Below are 20,868 nucleotides of genomic sequence, written 5' to 3'. Positions count from 1 at the left end.
GCGCAGCAGCTCTAAGCCCCTCATAGACGTTTTCATTCAATAGATTTAAAAAAAAAAAAAACAAGCAGAACATTTACAGAAAATAGATGTATTTAAAGTGGAGTTCCAGCCATTTCACTCACCTGTCCAACGGTCCAGCGATGCGGCCGCCCGAAGCCTCGATCCTCTCCCTCGGCGCCGGCATCACTGCTGTGGGCACCCGGCAGTGACAGTTTGCGGCTTCACAGCCGGGTACCCACTGCGCATGCCCGAGTCGCGCTGCGGGTCTTGATTGGCCGGCAATCTTCTGGGACCTCATGTCCCAGAAGATTGCAGGGAGGGAGGGGGAGAGGAGAACTTCCGTTCAGGGCGCCGCGGCGCTCCGAGCGGAAGTGGGAGCGGGTACCTGTCAAAACTAGGAACCCGCTCCCCCCCCAAAAGAATGACATGCCAAATGTGGCATGTCAGGGGGTTAGAATACCTAAAGCGGAAGTTCCACTTTTGGGTGGAACTCCGCTTTAAGTGCAAGGGTAAAAAAACTCGGATAAAGCAGTGAGGATACATCACATACACAACAGTAATGGCTTGTACACACGATCTGAAAATCGGATGAAAAATACCACTAAGTGATCGTACGATAATCTGATGGTTAGAACAGAGTTTTCAAGAGCCGATCATGACAGTTCAGCTGATTGGACGAGCACAAATTTGTATGATTGTACGATTTTCTTTAATTTAGTTGTCGTTTGTCATTTGAAAATACAATACAATAGAAGTATACTACAAAACAATACATCACTTCGGATTTTTAATTCTATCGTACAAGAATTTTCGTAACTTTAGTAACCTCTTCATTTTTTATATGCGACTAGCATGTAAAAAAAAGAAAAATGGACGATCTGCCATCCAATTTTTGGATCGTGTGTACGGGCCTTGATAAACTGGGGTTACAGTACGAAAGATATAATAAGAAATATTGACTGGTGTGTACCATGGGCGATAAAGTAAGAGAATAGGATAAGATATGGGATAGGCGGGAAGAGGAAAATCATACTATGGCACCTTTGTCCTAATCTGAGATAACTTTACCTTATGTAAGACAAGATAGGGGAAAGGGGAAGAAAAGGAAAAAAATGACTAGTAATAGTATTCAGTTTTCTTTTTTGCTCACATGCATCTCACACCTCAGCACTTTACAAGAGCAGAGTCTTGGAGCTAAAAATAGGTGGGATGTAGGATTCCATCCATGGCTCCATTATATTCCAAAGTGCAACAACTTTGCCATTTTGTCTGACAGTCATTTTCTCAAAAATCATAACTTGTGAAACTTGGTGCTTGACCCCAGTAAAGGGGATAGTCCTATAGGCTTTTGCCATAACCCTGTTTGCTGCTGTAAGGATATATGTGACCAACCTAAACTGAGTACTGGTACATATATCAGGCTGTGTGCTCAAAAGGGCTTTGTAAGGGTCCTTTTGAAAGGATCTATCCATAACTGTAGCGAGTATTTGGTATCCAGAATCTTCTAACCTTTAAGAAATCCCCCCAAATGTGTTTAAAAAGACCATCTGCTTGACATCCTTAGGGAATTGGGTTGGAACTGCATCACTGCATTGCCTGAATCACTTAGGGAATTGGGTTGGACTGCATGGGAAATTCTCAAGGAAACAAGGTACCACTGAAAGACGTCCTTAGATTTTGCCTTCACAGCTAGCAATTGAGTAGAACTCTTGGCTGCATTAGTCTACATACGGGTCCAAAGGACTTTTACTGGCTGCTGGCAGTATAAATTGGTGGTGCGCCTGTACCTACCACCTGCATCAAAAAGTCAACAAGTGTGCAGGAGGTCTTTTATATATCTTTGGGTTCATTAATAAAAATAAGCTTCACATCATGAACCAGTGACAACACTGAAAACAGATATGATGTACATGCATCTCCTTTCATGTATCTATTTGCACTTAACATTTTTGGGTATGACATGTAGCACCCTCCTAGTTAGGTACTAGATGTAAAAGTATTGTTATGCTCCATCTGCATATCAGAGGAGCCTGATCAGTTAGTTTTGCCTGTTGCATGTTCCCAGGTGTGATTCACTGGGTCTGAGGGAGTGTCCCCACTGCATCCAATCGGGGAGCCTGTTGGACAGTGGAGGAAACACACTGACGGCTGTCTCTCCTCCTGTAGTATGAGGAAGGTGGTTCAGGTGGTCGGCCTAGTGTACCAGGTTTGGAGCTGAGCTGCAGAGGATCCAGTGGAGCTGACAGTGGAGCTGCTAGCAGAGTCTTCCAGGAAAAACAGTGTCCGTGAGTACCAGGGGACTTGCCAAAGGGTCAGCCCAGGAAGGGGGAACACTCCAGTGAAGTCAGAGGATCGAGGAGCTAGCTCACACAGAGTGTCATAGTAAAGGGGGTGCTGTGTAGAGAACCCTGAAGAATAGGGACAAAAAGGGGTGCCAAGTGCCAAGGTGAAGAGCGATTCACAAACCAGTATAGTTTATCAAATTCTTCTTCACTGCATTGACAAAGTGAAGCAGCGGCCTTGCCGCATTCAGCTATATTCAGCAGTCCCAGCAATTGTGCATAGTTTATACAGTTGGAGTACTGCTACTCATCCCTTCTCCTATCCAATCCAAGTTCTCAAATAAAAAAAAAACAAAAAAACAAAACCCCTAGACTGTTTTCTGACTGAGCCAAGCACTTTGAAAATGCTATATTGTCAAGTTGTTGTTATGGGTAACCCAGGGGAATCTGTAACCAGCGAATCCCCTGGGAGTACTGCTAAACACAAAAAATATGAATCAAAAGCCAATGCTATCCCAAAATATATGTGGGTATCAATTGTAGAATTGTAGAAATATTTTAAAGGAAATTTTGAATGCAGATCTCATTCACACTGGCAATGTCAAACATGTGTTTATATGTATTGAGGACATTTCTAAATGGATATAAAAGCATGCAATGATTTTCCAATGTTGCCATTCACACTGAGCTTTACCTGTGTTTAGGTGCAGTCAGTTTAGTTTTGTTTAGAAAAAATAGAATTCTGTGCATTGAAGATCCAATCAAAAGCTTGTAAACACAACTAAACGTGTATTTGTGGCTAATAGTGGCAAAGCCTGCTTTAAAGCAGGAACATCTAAGGTCTAATGCACACTAACCATTTAGCCCCTTTGCATCAAATCCTGGCGTTTTTGGGCAACCAAGAGGTAAAGGCACAGCATCTAGCCCCACTGCCAACAGCCTCTCAAAATCTATGACAGGCTGACAGTTGGACGCTGTTGCAATAGATATTTGAGTTTAGGGCTGTATGTGATCTAGGAAGGATTTCTGCTTGTAGGCAGGTGCAGTCTATTTTCTCCACTGCAGGTGATGCTCATCCGCAGCGGCAGCACAGATGAAGAAGAAGTCAAGAGGATTATGGTTCCTCTATGGTTTCCTGGGTCACTGGGGCAGTGATCCAGTTGGATGCTGACATCCCATGTGACTCTGGCGGCCATCCTGGGTCAGGCAGAGTCTATTGAAGACCCTGGCCTCTGGGTTTGAGGCACATTTAGGGTGTTGGTAGTGTAGGGACAGTAATAGCATCAGGGAAAGGTCCCAGACGAGTAGGGAAAGACTAAGGGATCCGCCACTTCTCCTGGAAATCCTCCCCGCTTGGGCTTGGACCGGCCAAGGTGCATTCTGCCCCTCAAGACAGACGCCGTCAGTTCAGGCTGAGATCTGCTCTGCTACAATCTGCTGTTCACCCGTGAGTGTTCCCAGTCAGGCTGCCTTCTGCTAGGCTTGTTGTGAACTGTTATATTCTGACTACAATAAAAGCTCTTTCTACTGCAACTGGACTGTGTGTGAGTTACTTCCGTCACACCACACTGTGCACCCTCCCACACGCTTTCAGGGCATCCATCCCTGATCATATATTGCCCTAAATGTAAGTACTGCTCAGTACAGCATCTAGTCGCTGTGTATTTAAGCCTCTCACAGATTTTAACAGGCTGCTGGCTGTAGGGCTGGATGCTGTACCTGTACCTCCTGGGTGCCTGAAACGGTCAGGATTTTTACTCTGAACCACCTGTATGAATGCAGCCTAAATTTGCTAAAGCACTCTGTGCTGAAAAATAGCTGTCTTTTTTTCAGCTCAATTAAACTGTTAACAATTGTATAACTTATGATGTATATTAACATCCTATTTGTTTTATACAGTATATACTTATACTGATCACAAAAAGTTAGAATTGTTTGTATCAATTGATAAGCCTCTCAGTATTAACCAGGGGCGTTTTAGGAAATCGGTGGGCCTGGTTGGGCCTCATTGCTTGGTAGAAAAAATAAGAATGTGGTGTGCTTAGAGCACCACAGCGAAGAGCTGGGCATGGTTTTCAATGTGTAAGGGATATTGCTAGGATTATAAAAAACCTGCTGCACCTTTGGGTGCATCAAGCAGAAGAGTAATGTGGCGCACATAGTGTGCTGCAGGAAACAGTGGGCGTTGCCAATGGTGGGAGGGGCTTAAGGGGAGTTGCTAAATAAAACAAGGTCAGTACAATCTCCCTCCTCCCAGGCCAGTCTGTTCTCCAGTATAATCCTTCCCCTCCCCCCTAGATCAGTCTGTCCCCCAGCATAATCTCCCCAGGTCAGTCTATCCCCCAGTATAACCCCCCTCTCAGGTCAATCTGTCCCCCAGTGTAATCCCTGCCCCAGGTCAGTCAGTCTGACCTAGGAGGATTGTACTGGGGGACAGACTGCCCCCCAATACAATCCCTGCAATAGATGATTTCTTTAGGTCCTGTAATAGTTGCTCAAATGTTTATCAAATCACTGTTTTCATTAAATATAAACTAAAATCATTATTAGCACATATAAACACAACATAATGTACATTTCTGGTAAATAGCTACTAAGGCCTCATTCACATTGGGCATACTAAAGTGTATGCCTATGTGAGCATGGGTGTCCGCAGAACATTTTTCAGGGGGGGGGGGGGGGGGGCATCATTTATTTTTAAAGAGCAAACAGCAGCATTTATTTTTAAAGCATGTTTTAACCTACGAAAAAATAAAAATGATCCTGTCCCCTTAAAGCGGGGGTCCTCAAACTTTTTAAACAGGGGGCCAGTTCACGGTCCCTCAGACACTGTTGGGGTCCAGGCTATAGTTTGAAAAAAAATATGAACGAATTCCAATGCGCATATTTTTTATTGTTTTATTTATATAGTGGCGGCTGGTGCTCAAAATTTGTGGGGGGCGCAAACGGAAAAATGTAATAGGCATTGCTTTGTGGCAAAAAACGCTGTAAAAAATTGCGTGACTTTGAGGTCACAAAAGTTTGCCCCCTTCAATGCAGAGTGACCACAGCGTGCCCCCTTTCAATGCAGAGTGACCACAGCGTGCCCTCTTTCAATGCAGAGTGACCACAGCGTGCCCCCTTTCAATGCAGAGTGACCACAGCATGCCCCCTTTCAATGCAGAGTGACCACAGCGTGCCCCCATCAATGCAGAGTGACCACAGCGTGCCCCTTTTCAATGCAGAGTGATCACAGCGTGCCCTAATCAATGCAGAGTGACCACAGCATGCCCCCATCAATGCAGAGTGACCACAGCATGCCCTCTTTTAATGCAGAGTGACCACAGCGTGCCCCCATCAATGCAGAGTGACCAGCATGCCCCAATCAATGCAGAGAGACCACAGCATGCCCCCATCAATGCAGAGTAACCACAGCGTGCCCTCTTTTAATGCAGAGTGACCACAGCGTGCCCCCTTTCAATGCAGAGTGACCACAGCGTGCCCCCTTCAATGCAGAGTGACCACAGCGTGCCCCCTTCAATGCAGAGTGACCACAGCATGCCCCCATCAATGCAGAGTGACCAGCATGCCCCCTTTTCAATGCAGAGTGACCAGCGTGCCCCCTTTCAATGCAGAGAGACCAGCGTGCCCCCTTTCAATGCAGAGAGACCAGGGTTCCCCCTTTCAATGCTGAGAGACCAGCATGCTGTGCCCCCTTTCAATGCTGAGAGACCAGCGTATCCCCTTTCAATGCAGAGAGACCAGCGTGCCCCCTTCAATGCAGAGAAACCAGCGTGCCCCCTTCAATGCAGAGTGACCACAGCATGCCCCCATCAATGCAGAGTGACCAGCATGCCCCCTTTTCAATGCAGAGTGACCAGCATGCCCCCTTTACAATGCAGAGTGACCAGCGTGCCCCCTTTCAATGCAGAGAGACCAGCGTGCCCCCTTTCAATGCAGAGAGACCAGCATGCCCCCTTTCAATGCAGAGAGACCAGCGTGCCCCCTTTCAATGAAGAGAGACCAGGGTTCCCCCTTTCAATGCAGAGAGACCAGCATGCCATGCCCCCATTCAATGCAGAGAGATCAGCATGCCCCCATTCAATGCAGAGAAACCAGCGTGCCCCCATTCAATGCAGAGAGACCAGCGTGCCGTGCCCCCTTCAATGCAGAGAGACCAGTCAGTGCACTTACCTGCAGCAGCTTCTCCTCAGTCCCCTGCGTCTCCTCGAGTCCTCCCGCCTCCTCCTCGGCCAATGGCATGGGGTCGCCTTTCGGCCAATCAGGAAGCGGGTCTCGGACCCGCTTCCTGATTGGCCAGGAGGAAGATCCATGTAACAATAACGAATTTTCATTCGCTATTGTCACACAAATGGGTGGGCTAGGGCGCAGTGCTCTGTGCCCCGGGTCCACCCTTTTCTGAAGCCTATTAGAGCCTTTGGCTCTAATTAGGAGATTCAGGGAATAAAAAAAGAACATGAAAGATACATTCCGGCCGGCGGGCCGGGTTCAGGACCCTGGCGGGCCGCAGTTTGAGGACCCCTGCCTTAAAGCATGTTATACAGCGCAGTGCTTGTGCTGTGTAATTTTCTAAAATACCTGGGGTCCTCAAACTTTTTAAACAGGGGGCCAGTTCACGGTCCCTCAGACACTGTTGGGGTCCAGGCTATAGTTTGAAAAAAAATATGAACGAATTCCAATGCGCATATTTTTTATTGTTTTATTTATATAGTGGCGGCTGGTGCTCAAAATTTGTGGGGGGCGCAAACGGAAAAATGTAATAGGCATTGCTTTGTGGCAAAAAACGCTGTAAAAAATTGCGTGACTTTGAGGTCACAAAAGTTTGCCCCCTTCAATGCAGAGTGACCACAGCGTGCCCCCTTTCAATGCAGAGTGACCACAGCGTGCCCTCTTTCAATGCAGAGTGACCACAGCGTGCCCCCTTTCAATGCAGAGTGACCACAGCATGCCCCCTTTCAATGCAGAGTGACCACAGCGTGCCCCCATCAATGCAGAGTGACCACAGCGTGCCCCTTTTCAATGCAGAGTGATCACAGCGTGCCCTAATCAATGCAGAGTGACCACAGCATGCCCCCATCAATGCAGAGTGACCACAGCATGCCCTCTTTTAATGCAGAGTGACCACAGCGTGCCCCCATCAATGCAGAGTGACCAGCATGCCCCAATCAATGCAGAGAGACCACAGCATGCCCCCATCAATGCAGAGTAACCACAGCGTGCCCTCTTTTAATGCAGAGTGACCACAGCGTGCCCCCTTTCAATGCAGAGTGACCACAGCGTGCCCCCTTCAATGCAGAGTGACCACAGCGTGCCCCCTTCAATGCAGAGTGACCACAGCATGCCCCCATCAATGCAGAGTGACCAGCATGCCCCCTTTTCAATGCAGAGTGACCAGCGTGCCCCCTTTCAATGCAGAGAGACCAGCGTGCCCCCTTTCAATGCAGAGAGACCAGGGTTCCCCCTTTCAATGCTGAGAGACCAGCGTGCTGTGCCCCCTTTCAATGCTGAGAGACCAGCGTATCCCCTTCCAATGCAGAGAGACCAGCGTGCCCCCTTCAATGCAGAGAAACCAGCGTGCCCCCTTCAATGCAGAGTGACCACAGCATGCCCCCATCAATGCAGAGTGACCAGCATGCCCCCTTTTCAATGCAGAGTGACCAGCATGCCCCCTTTTCAATGCAGAGTGACCAGCATGCCCCCTTTTCAATGCAGAGTGACCAGCGTGCCCCCTTTCAATGCAGAGAGACCAGCGTGCCCCCTTTCAATGCAGAGAGACCAGCGTGCCCCCTTTCAATGCAGAGAGACCAGCATGCCCCCTTTCAATGAAGAGAGACCAGGGTTCCCCCTTTCAATGCAGAGAGACCAGCATGCCATGCCCCCATTCAATGCAGAGAGATCAGCATGCCCCCATTCAATGCAGAGAAACCAGCGTGCCCCCATTCAATGCAGAGAGACCAGCGTGCCGTGCCCCCTTCAATGCAGAGAGACCAGTCAGTGCACTTACCTGCAGCAGCTTCTCCTCAGTCCCCTGCGTCTCCTCGAGTCCTCCCGCCTCCTCCTCGGCCAATGGCATGGGGTCGCCTTTCGGCCAATCAGGAAGCGGGTCTCGGACCCGCTTCCTGATTGGCCAGGAGGAAGATCCATGTAACAATAACGAATTTTCATTCGCTATTGTCACACAAATGGGTGGGCTAGGGCGCAGTGCTCTGTGCCCCGGGTCCACCCTTTTCTGAAGCCTATTAGAGCCTTTGGCTCTAATTAGGAGATTCAGGGAATAAAAAAAGAACATGAAAGATACATTCCGGCCGGCGGGCCGGGTTCAGGACCCTGGCGGGCCGCAGTTTGAGGACCCCTGCCTTAAAGCATGTTATACAGCGCAGTGCTTGTGCTGTGTAATTTTCTAAAATACCTGGGGTCCTCAAACTTTTTAAACAGGGGGCCAGTTCACGGTCCCTCAGACACTGTTGGGGTCCAGGCTATAGTTTGAAAAAAAATATGAACGAATTCCAATGCGCATATTTTTTATTGTTTTATTTATATAGTGGCGGCTGGTGCTCAAAATTTGTGGGGGGCGCAAACGGAAAAATGTAATAGGCATTGCTTTGTGGCAAAAAACGCTGTAAAAAATTGCGTGACTTTGAGGTCACAAAAGTTTGCCCCCTTCAATGCAGAGTGACCACAGCGTGCCCCCTTTCAATGCAGAGTGACCACAGCGTGCCCTCTTTCAATGCAGAGTGACCACAGCGTGCCCCCTTTCAATGCAGAGTGACCACAGCATGCCCCCTTTCAATGCAGAGTGACCACAGCGTGCCCCCATCAATGCAGAGTGACCACAGCGTGCCCCTTTTCAATGCAGAGTGATCACAGCGTGCCCTAATCAATGCAGAGTGACCACAGCATGCCCCCATCAATGCAGAGTGACCACAGCATGCCCTCTTTTAATGCAGAGTGACCACAGCGTGCCCCCATCAATGCAGAGTGACCAGCATGCCCCAATCAATGCAGAGAGACCACAGCATGCCCCCATCAATGCAGAGTAACCACAGCGTGCCCTCTTTTAATGCAGAGTGACCACAGCGTGCCCCCTTTCAATGCAGAGTGACCACAGCGTGCCCCCTTCAATGCAGAGTGACCACAGCGTGCCCCCTTCAATGCAGAGTGACCACAGCATGCCCCCATCAATGCAGAGTGACCAGCATGCCCCCTTTTCAATGCAGAGTGACCAGCGTGCCCCCTTTCAATGCAGAGAGACCAGCGTGCCCCCTTTCAATGCAGAGAGACCAGGGTTCCCCCTTTCAATGCTGAGAGACCAGCGTGCTGTGCCCCCTTTCAATGCTGAGAGACCAGCGTATCCCCTTCCAATGCAGAGAGACCAGCGTGCCCCCTTCAATGCAGAGAAACCAGCGTGCCCCCTTCAATGCAGAGTGACCACAGCATGCCCCCATCAATGCAGAGTGACCAGCATGCCCCCTTTTCAATGCAGAGTGACCAGCATGCCCCCTTTTCAATGCAGAGTGACCAGCATGCCCCCTTTTCAATGCAGAGTGACCAGCGTGCCCCCTTTCAATGCAGAGAGACCAGCGTGCCCCCTTTCAATGCAGAGAGACCAGCGTGCCCCCTTTCAATGCAGAGAGACCAGCATGCCCCCTTTCAATGAAGAGAGACCAGGGTTCCCCCTTTCAATGCAGAGAGACCAGCATGCCATGCCCCCATTCAATGCAGAGAGATCAGCATGCCCCCATTCAATGCAGAGAAACCAGCGTGCCCCCATTCAATGCAGAGAGACCAGCGTGCCGTGCCCCCTTCAATGCAGAGAGACCAGTCAGTGCACTTACCTGCAGCGGCTTCTCCTCAGTCCCCCGCGTCTCCTCGAGTCCTCCCGCCTCCTCCTCGGCCAATGGCATGGGTTCGCCTTTCGGCCAATCAGGAAGCGGGTCTCGGACCCGCTTCCTAATTGGCCAGGAGGAGGATCCATGTAACAATAACGAATTTTCATTCGCTATTGTCACACAAATGGGTGGGCTAGGGCGCAGTGCTCTGTGCCCCGGGTACACCCTTTTCTGAAGCCTATTAGAGCCTTTGGCTCTAATTAGGAGATTCAGGGAATAAAAAAAGAACATGAAAGATACATTCCGGCCGGCGGGCCGGGTTCAGGACCCTGGCGGGCCGCAGTTTGAGGACCCCTGCCTTAAAGCATGTTATACAGCGCAGTGCTTGTGCTGTGTAATTTTCTAAAATACCTGGCTGATCCTGCCTGGCTATATCCTCCCCTCTGTAAAATGACCACGGTATACCATGGCTGCTGAGCCCTGACACTGTGGTCAGTTTACATGCCTCCGTCATCTGCAGCCCTCCTGTTCTCCTCTGTCGTCTCTCCCTACCTGTCTGCTCCTGTGTCAGTGCCCGCCCCCTCCCCTCCTGCTGCTGTAGTTTCATTTCATTTAAAGTTTCATATCCTGTCTACAGCCTGTTTAATAATCCTGTGTGCCCCTTTGTCTGTGTTTTATAAAAATAAGCCATTCTTCACAAGTTTTCAGAGCGCCACTCGCCGCTCACGTGACCCCCCACCTCCTCTCCCCCTCCCCTCCTCCTCCCCTCCGGACTGACATCAGTGAGGAATCCTCGGCCCCGCCCGCTGCAGGCGGCTGTCAGACGGGGAGAGAGCTGACGGGTCACGTGAGCGGTGCTCGGTCCTCTGAAAACTGGTACAGAACGCCTTATTTTTTTTAAAACACATACACAGACACACAGGATTATTAAACAGACCAGACAGGATGGAAGTTGAGATTCCAGAGGGGGGGGGGGCATTTGCCCTCCCTTGCCCCTACCTGCGGACGCCCATGTATGTGAGGGCTGTGTTTGCCTGCACAGGGATACACAGGTGTTGCATGCATTCCTATGCAGGCAGTCCCATTCATGTCAATTGTTGTGCAATCTGACACCCTAGTGGCTGTGGATGCACAGCCCCGAACGCAGACAGTAGGAGTTTAGCGACACACATCCGCACCCACACGGATGTCAAATCGAGAGCAGTGGTTGTGTCCGGGCAGCAGCTGCTTCTAAATTGACATAAAGGTGACTGCCGGTCCAGGGATGCATGGAACACCTGTGCCTCTCCATGTGGGTAAATACGGCCTTGCATGGACATACGCTGTAGTATGCCCTGTGTCAACAAGGCCTTACTATGTTTATTTCATTTTTTTTTTTACAATGTTATTTTTAATACTTTTTACTTTAGTGAAACATCACCCTTGTAGCTCTTCTGCAGCACTCAAAGCCAAAGGGAGGGGAGAGGAAGATAAGCAGGCAGCTGCTGGGGAGCCACAGTGGATTGATACTGTGGGGGATTGGATTTCTCTCAGTGTGCAGTGTGTGACAGGGCAAAGTGGGCCCCCCTTTCCTCAGGGCCAGTGTGCCCCGCACAAACTTGCACACTGAATGATACTCCACTAGTATAACCACATAATATGCCTTAGCCATCTAATTGTTTAGGCAAAAAGGACTTGGTGCATTGTGTTTTACACAAAGACTTGTAAGTGTAATGTTGGCTTTATTATCAGCACATTTGGATATGATGAAAGAAAAGACCGACTCAAAATGGAGGTATATGAAGGTATACTATGAAGGAAAGGCACCCACGTCTCAATATGCATAAATGGAGATAGAAGGGGAAAGGGGGGGCGCAAAGAAAGGGGGACTTTCTAGAGGGGTACCCTCATTGGACCAATATAATAGTCAAAGAATATAAAAAGGATATTTTATTGAAATAACATAAGTTAAAATGTATACTGTATTTCCAAACAATAGAGGACAGTATTACGGTTTAATAAAAAACATAGAGATGCAAGTCAAATCGTAGCAAGACATGTATAGATCAATCACTATCGTATCTTACACAGGAGCTGATAGAAGGATTCTACAGACCCTAAACCAACCAGAAATGAAATATACTGCTTAGTATAGACGTGAAGAACGATGATGCCCAAAACTATAGCCTGACATGTTTCGCGACAAAAGTCGCTTCCTCAGGGGCAGTTGAGGGGTTATATTAACATCAATACAGCTACTAGATAAAAGAAAGAGAACATATATATCAAAAAACAAAATATAACAAATTTTGACATTATACATAGACAATTGTACATTTGTAAATGTGTAGAACATCAAGAGATCAAAGAGAGAGACCTGACCATATGAAACACACCTGAATAGCATGCAGCTCGCAAATTGGCAGATGGATCACATTAGGATAGTTCTTGTTACGACATTCTTTTCGCTTCTGTTCAAGCTGCGATAAATATTAGGGTTTGGGCTACGGGTTATAGTGTTATGTTAATGAGGTTTAGTTTGCTAAATCTTTGTGTATACTAAACAAATCCCCATGTATTTTTTTATAAAATATCTTCTTTACAAAACCTATAGGTGCAGTGATTGCCCCAGCCCTGGTATTATATACATTACAGGACCTATAGGTGCAGTGATTGCCCCAGCTCTGGTATTATATATATGACAAGACCTATAGGTGCAGTGATTGCCCCAGCCCTGGAATTATATACAATACAAGACCTATAGGTGCCCTGATTGCCCCAGCCCTGGTATTATATACATTACAAGACCTATATGTGCAGTGATTGCCCAAACCCTGGGATTATATACATTACAGGACCTATAGGTGCAGTGATTGTCCCAGCCCTGGTATTATATACATTACAGGATCTATAGGTGCAGTGATTACCCCAGCCCTGGGATTATATACATTACATGACCTATAGGTGCAGTGATTGCCCCAGCCCTGGTATTATATACATTACAGGACCTATAGGTGCAGTGATTGCCCCAGCCCTGGAATTATATACAATACAAGACCTATAGATGCAGTGATTACCCCAGCCCTGGGATTATATACATTACAGGACCTATAGGGTCTGTGATTGCCTCAGCCCTAGTGATATATAGATTAAAAGACCTATAGGTGCAGTGATTTCCCCAGCCCAGGAATTATATACATTACAGGACCTATAAGGTCAGTGATTGCCTCAGCCCTGGTATTAAATACATTACATGACCTATAGGTGCAGAGATTGCCCCAGCCGTGGAATTATATACAATACAAGACCTATTGGTGCAGTGATTACCCCAGCCTTGGAATTATATACATTACAGGACCTATAGGGTCAGTGATTGCCTCAGCCCTGGTATTATATACATTACAAGACCTATAGGTGCAGTGATTGCCCCAACCCTGGGATTATATACATTACAGGACCTATAGGATCAGTGAATACCCCATCCCTGGTATTCTATACATTACAGGACCTATAGTGTCAGTGATTGCCTCAGCCCTGGGATTATATACATTACAGGACCTATAGGTGCAGTGCTTGCCCCAGCCCTGGGATTATATACATTACAGGACCTGTAGGGTCAGTGATTGCCTCAGCCCTGGTATTATATACATTACAGGACCTATAGGTGCAGTGATTGCCCCAGTCTTGGTATTATATACATTACAGGACCTATAGGTGCAGTGATTGCCCCAGCCCTGGAATTATATACAATGCAAGACCTATAGGCACACTGATTGCCCCAGCCCTGGTATTATATACATTACAAGACCTATATGTGCAGTGATTGCCCAAACCCTGGGATTATATACATTACATGACCTATAGGTGCAGTGATTGCCCCAGCCCTGGTATTATATACATTACAGGACCTATAGGTGCAGTGATTGCCCCAGCCCTGGAATTATATACAATACAAGACCTATAGATGCAGTGATTACCCCAGCCCTGGGATTATATACATTACAGGACCTATAGGGTCTGTGATTGCCTCAGCCCTGGTATTATATACATCAAAAGACCTATAGGTGCAGTGATTTCCCCAGCCCAGGAATTATATACATTACAGGACCTATAAGGTCAGTGATTGCCTCAGCCCTGGTATTAAATACATTACATGACCTATAGGTGCAGAGATTGCCCCAGCCGTGGAATTATATACAATACAAGACCTATTGGTGCAGTGATTACCTCAGCCTTGCAATTATATATATTACAGGACCTATAGGGTCAGTGATTGCCTCAGCCCTGGTATTATATACATTACAAGACCTATAGGTGCAGTGATTGCCCCAACCCTGGGATTATATACATTACAGGACCTATAGGATCAGTGAATACCCCATCCCTGGTATTCTATACATTACAGGACCTATAGTGTCAGTGATTGCCTCAGCCCTGGGATTATATACATTACAGGACCTATAGGTGCAGTGCTTGCCCCAGCCCTGGGATTATATACATTACAGGACCTGTAGGGTCAGTGATTGCCCCAGTCTTGGAATTATATACATTACAGGACCTATAGGTGCAGTGATTGCCCCAGCCCTGGAATTATATACAATACAAGACCTATAGGTGCACTGATTGCCCCAGCCCTGGTATTATATACATTACAAGACCTATATGTGCAGTGATTGCCCAAACCCTGGGATTATATACATTACAGGTACTATAGGTGCAGTTATTGTCCCAGCTCTGGTATTATATACATAACAGGACCTATAGGTGCAGTGATTACCCCAGCCCTGGGATTATATACATTACATGACCTATAGGTGCAGTGATTGCCCCAGCCCTGGTATTATATACATTACAGGACCTATAGGTGCAGTGATTGCCCCAGCCCTGGAATTATATACAATACAAGACCTATAGATGCAGTGATTACCCCAGCCCTGGGATTATATACATTACAGGACCTATAGGGTCTGTGATTGCCTCAGCCCTGGTATTATATACATTAAAAGACCTATAGGTGCAGTGATTTCCCCAGCCCAGGAATTATATACATTACAGGACCTATAAGGTCAGTGATTGCCTCAGCCCTGGTATTAAATACATTACATGACCTATAGGTGCAGAGATTGCCCCAGCCGTGGAATTATATACAATACAAGACCTATTGGTGCAGTGATTACCCCAGCCTTGGAATTATATACATTACAGGACCTATAGGGTCAGTGATTGCCTCAGCCCTGGTATTATATACATTACAGGACCTATAGGTGCAGTGATTGCCCCAGCCCTGGAATTATATACAATATAAGACCTATAGGTGCAGTGATTGCCCCAACCCTGGGATTATATACATTACAGGACCTATAGGATCAGTGAATACCCAATCCCTGGTATTCTATACATTACAGGACCTATAGTGTCAGTGATTGCCTCAGCCCTGGGATTATATACATTACAGGACCTATAGGTGCAGTGCTTGCCCCAGCCCTGGGATTATATACTTTACAGGACCTGTAGGGTCAGTGATTGCCTCAGCCCTGGTATTATATACATTACAGGACCTATAGGTGCAGTGATTGCCCCAGCCCTGGTATTATATACATTACAGGACCTATAGGTGCAGTGATTGCCCCAGTCTTGGTATTATATACATTACAGGACCTATAGGGTCAGTGATTGCCCCAGCCCTGGGATTATATACATTACAGGACCTATCAGGACCTATAGGGTCAGTGATTGCCTCAGCCCTGGTATTATAAACATTACAGGACCTATAGGGTCAGTGATTGCCTCAGCCCTGGTATTATATACATTACAGGACCTGTAGGGTCAGTGATTACTCAATCCTGGTATTATATACATTACAGGACCTATAGGTGCAGTGATTGCCCCAGCCCTGGTATTATATACATTACAGGACCTATAGGGTCAGTGATTGCCCCAGCCCTGGTATTATATACATTACAGGACCTATAGGTGCAGTGATTGCCCCAGCCCTGGTATTATATACATTACAGGACATATAGGGTCAGTGATTGCCCCAGTCTTGGTATTATATACATTACAGGACCTATAGGTGCAGTGATTGCCCCAGCCCTGGGATTTATACTATAGGTGGCAAAGTAGTTAGCAGTAGTTACATCATCCCACCCAGCAGAATCTATGTCTGCTCCTGACTCAGGTCCACAGCGATCATCCAGTTCACTGTCAGCGCTCTAACCAATGGAGCGATGGGGGTGTGTAGCAGTGGTGGGTGTGACAAAGCAGAGTGCGTCTCCAATCATAGGCGGGGGGGCTGGGTTACTTTGACAAATGGGCGTTCCTGACAGGGGGGACCCTTGTGAGCACAGGTAGGGCGATAAGCAAAGTCCTGCTTGGAATAGAGGAGACTTTTCCTGCAGCTGTCCGAGGAGTGAGATCTCCCCGGGATCCGTCCAATGGAAGTGATAAGAGAGAGCCCGGGCACCGGATCGGAGCAGTCATCGCCCTGACAGCACAGGGAGGTGGTGACACCGGTGACAGCTGAGCCCGGACCTCATTCACATTTCTCTGACTCTGCAGGCAATGACTATGGGAGAAGACACTGATTACAGCACAGGGACACTTCCAGCACAGAGTGATCCGGCTCTGAGAAAACTTCCTCCGCAACACATGGAGCTAAGCAAAACTTTCCTGATAAAGATTGTCCGAGAGGGAGAGTGCTGTGCCAGCCCGGAGCCCGTCCTGTGATCGCCCTGTCCCCATGTCTGTCCCCATGTCTGACCTGCCTCCTTCTTCCTGACACTTCTATTTATTCTGCAAAGAAATATTCAGAAAGGGAATCATCTGCACTGAGCCTGGAACTGACAGCCACCTAGTAGGTACATTCACCAATAAATCCACTACTTTACTGCCAGGATTCACACATTAGCCAATCAAATCTACATTGATTGTGTGATGGATGTGGATTTTTCATGGCCAATTTATAGAATAAAATCCACTGGGATATACTAATTCATTCCATTATTAAAACTGTAACTAAAATGTGTGTGTGTGTGTGTGTATGTATGTATTTATGTATATGTGTGTGTGTGTATGTGTGTATATATATATATATATATATATATATATATATATATATATATATATATATATATATATATATATGTATGTGTATATATATGTGTGTGTGTGTGTGTATATATATATATATATATATATATATATATATGTGTGTGTGTGTGTGTATGTATGTATGTATGTATGTATGTATATGTGTGTGTGTGTGTATATATATATATATGTGTGTGTGTGTATGTATGTATGTATGTATGTATGTATATGTGTGTGTGTGTGTATATATATATATATATATTTATGTATATGTGTGTGTATGTATATATTTATAATTATTATATATATATTTTTGTGAAAACTTTAGATGTATGTGTGTATAAATATATATTTATTATTATTCTAAAGTGTGTATGTATATGCATGTATGTGTGTGTATGTATATATATTGTGGGGATACACTTTAATTAATAAATATATATATATATATATATATATATATATATATATATTAATCATAAAGTGTATCCCCACAATTTTAAATGTGTAGATGCGTGTTTCTGTGTATGTGTTTTTAAATAACACTAGACATGTGATATTAAAGTGTGTGTTGTTTGTTTTTAATAATAAATTAAGAGGCCTTGGCATTTTTAAAATTCAAAAGTAAATAAGAATTTCAATTTTTTCTTTTACAGAAAAACCAATCTGAAAAATATCAATTTCATGGAAACTGCACATCAGAGGATCCTTTTTGATTTTAATGAACAAAAAAACAAATGAATATGTTTGAATTATTTCAAAAGTAAAGGCGAGAAGATTGCCATCTGTAAGCTGAAACAATGGCAATACGGAACCCTGTGATGTTTGTACTAGGCCCTCTACTTCTCCTGCAGCTCCCTGCACCTGTGTTTATGGCCTCCAAAGCAATCGTCTGTCAAGAGATCACAGTTCCCATGTGCAAAGGCATTGGATATAATCACACCTATATGCCCAATCAATTTAACCACGACACTCAAGATGAAGCTGGCTTGGAAGTTCATCAGTTTTGGCCTTTGGTGGAAATTCAGTGTTCGCCTGACTTGAAATTTTTCTTATGTAGCATGTATACACCCATTTGCCTGGCTGACTATAAGAAACCTTTGCCACCCTGCAGGTCAGTCTGTGAGAGAGCAAAGGCAGGTTGTTCTCCGCTAATGAGGCAGTATGGTTTTGCTTGGCCGGAGAGAATGAATTGTGATAAACTTCCTCAGCTTGGAGACCCAGAAAATCTTTGTATGGAAAAAAATACGACAGAAACCACAACACATCCACCTACATTCCCATCAAAGGGATCAAAACATTTGACACCAAACAGGCAGCCCAACCCTCAATGTAACGGGGAATGTAAATGCAGGGAGCCTTTCTACTCCATAACAAAAGAATCCCATCCGCTGTATAACAGGGTCAAAACTGGGCAGGTGCCGAACTGTGCTGTGCCATGTTTCCAGCCCTATTTCACTCAGGATGAGAAGACATTTGCTGCCTTCTGGATAGGCTTGTGGTCCATCCTGTGTTTCATCTCAACCTTTATCACTGTGGCCACATTCCTGATTGACATGGAGAGATTTCGATATCCAGAACGCCCTATCATCTTTTTATCTGCCTGCTATCTCTTTGTATCCATTGGCTACATTGTCAGACTGCTAGTGGGTCATGAAAATGTTGCCTGCAACAGAGACCACATTCATTATGAGACGACTGGACCAGCTCTCTGCACAATAGTATTTCTACTTATTTACTTCTTTGGAATGGCCAGTTCTATTTGGTGGGTCATCTTGTCCTTCACCTGGTTCTTGGCTGCTGGCATGAAGTGGGGCAATGAGGCTATTGCCAGCTACTCTCAGTATTTCCATATGGCTGCGTGGTTGATACCTAGCGTCAAATCCATAGCTGTCCTCGCTTTAAGTTCAGTGGATGGCGACCCAGTGGCCGGAATCTGCTATGTAGGTAACCAAAACCTAGACAATCTTCGTGGGTTTGTGTTGGCTCCACTAGTAGTTTATCTTTTCACAGGAACAATGTTTCTTCTTGCAGGATTTGTGTCACTCTTCAGAATTAGGAGTGTAATAAAACAAGGTGGCACCAAAACTGATAAACTGGAAAAACTGATGATCCGAATAGGTATATTTACTGTACTGTACACTGTACCTGCAACCATTGTTGTTGCCTGCTATATCTATGAACAGCACTACAGAGAATTCTGGGAAAAATCCCACAACTGCTCTTGTCCTGGGGACAAAAATAAAGCCAGGCCCGAGTATGCAGTTTTCATGTTAAAGTACTTTATGTGCCTATTGGTGGGAATAACCTCAGGGGTATGGATCTGGTCTGGAAAAACTTTGGAGTCGTGGAGGAGGGTCACAGGCAGATGTTGCAGAAGCAGTAAATCCATCAATGCCTTAGCATTCAGTGAAGCCAGTACAGCACTAACAGCAAGGACTGGCTTGCCAAGTTCAGCTTTATATCACAAGCAAGTGCCATTGTCTCATGTGTGATTGGGTGTTTCTTGCCCTGTATAACGTACTCGAAAAAATAACGAATGGGTCCTACAGGCGCCTCCTTTGATGTCTCTGTCCTGCTACTGTTTGTTGTGCTTTGACAATTTGTACATTTCTCGTGAAGAATCCTAACATTAGTGGTAGACCACTTACCCCCAGAATTCACAAGTTTCTTGTTCTGGAGCCTTTTCTCAAAGGTGCCACCTGGGACTTTAGCATGATCTCTAGTGATGGTGCTGAATAGAACTATGTGGGCAGTATCAGGAGACCACAAAATACTATAATGTACCAAGTTTGAAAATACAGTTCAAACACAAATTAATATGTAAAAAAAAAAAAAGTCATGGGTAAAGAAGGCCAGGGAAGTCACTCTACATGGAGTCCGCATACATGGGTAATTGGCAGGTTCCAGGTTGAACATGTAGCATACATGGGTACTTGGCAGGTTCCAGGTTGAACATGTAAAATATATTTTTTAACAGGCCAAATATTAAAGGAGCATTTTGTACATTTAAATATCCTCTAGCCCGCAACTAATTAAAAAAAAGATTTATATGTAAATCAGTTGTCAATGTTTTCCCTTTAACATTTTTGTTCTGGACCATAAAGCAAATACCTGTAATTATTCTAAGGGAGATGGATAATCAAAATTATATTAGCCAATGTGACACATGTGCTTATTTCTCCCCCCCGTATTTTTGTACATCCTTGGCATGCTAAATGATACCTTCCTAAATCATATGGATGTTACTGTCTCCATTTATGTAAATTGAGTTGGATGAGAGTTCTAAAGTTTCATGAGCTCAAATAGCAACAGCGACACCTAAAGATGTGAGTGGGCACTACCCTACGAAAAAACAGAATTGTGCATAACTCCTGAGAGATCGGGGTCCTGCACAGGGCATACGTAAGCTAGGGCTTTTTTATTTTTTTTTTTTACAGGCAGATTATCTGCTAATGTTTGCATAATGTTTTCTTACCTTTTTATTTTAATATAATTGGATATTTTGGCTGATATCCCCCTTAATATTGCATTATCATTTTCTCAGTCATTACTTACATCCCCCCTTTACTTGGCACAAAGCAGAGGTGGTAGTTTAAAAATGTGCTAATGAATTCTCATATCAAGGCTAAATAAAATCTAAATTCGTAACTTTGTTTACCACCAACAGGGACTTGCAGGATGGTTGA

At 45.6% G+C, this 20,868-nt stretch overlaps 1 protein-coding gene across 1 annotated transcript; it reads left to right on the top strand.

Moving 5' to 3' along the window:
• Positions 1–17,854: 17,854 nt before the first annotated feature.
• FZD5 (frizzled class receptor 5) lies at positions 17,855–20,086 on the top strand. Its single transcript, XM_082259970.1, has one exon. It carries the CDS (start codon positions 17,980–17,982, stop codon positions 19,672–19,674), a length of 1,695 nt encoding a protein of 564 aa, XP_082116096.1. The 5' UTR covers positions 17,855–17,979; the 3' UTR covers positions 19,675–20,086.
• The last annotated feature ends 782 nt before the right edge of the window (positions 20,087–20,868 follow it).

The sequence above is a fragment of the Pelophylax lessonae genome (assembly GCF_965119305.1).
Source record: "Pelophylax lessonae genome assembly, chromosome: 6".
Classification (NCBI taxonomy): Eukaryota; Metazoa; Chordata; class Amphibia; order Anura; family Ranidae; genus Pelophylax; species Pelophylax lessonae.
This window is presented reverse-complemented; position numbering and strand designations above follow the sequence as displayed.

Coding starts and splice junctions, on each gene's coding strand:
- FZD5 (XM_082259970.1), top strand. CDS start 17,980: ATGGCAATACGGAACCCTGTGATGTTTGTACTAGGCCCTCTACTTCTC.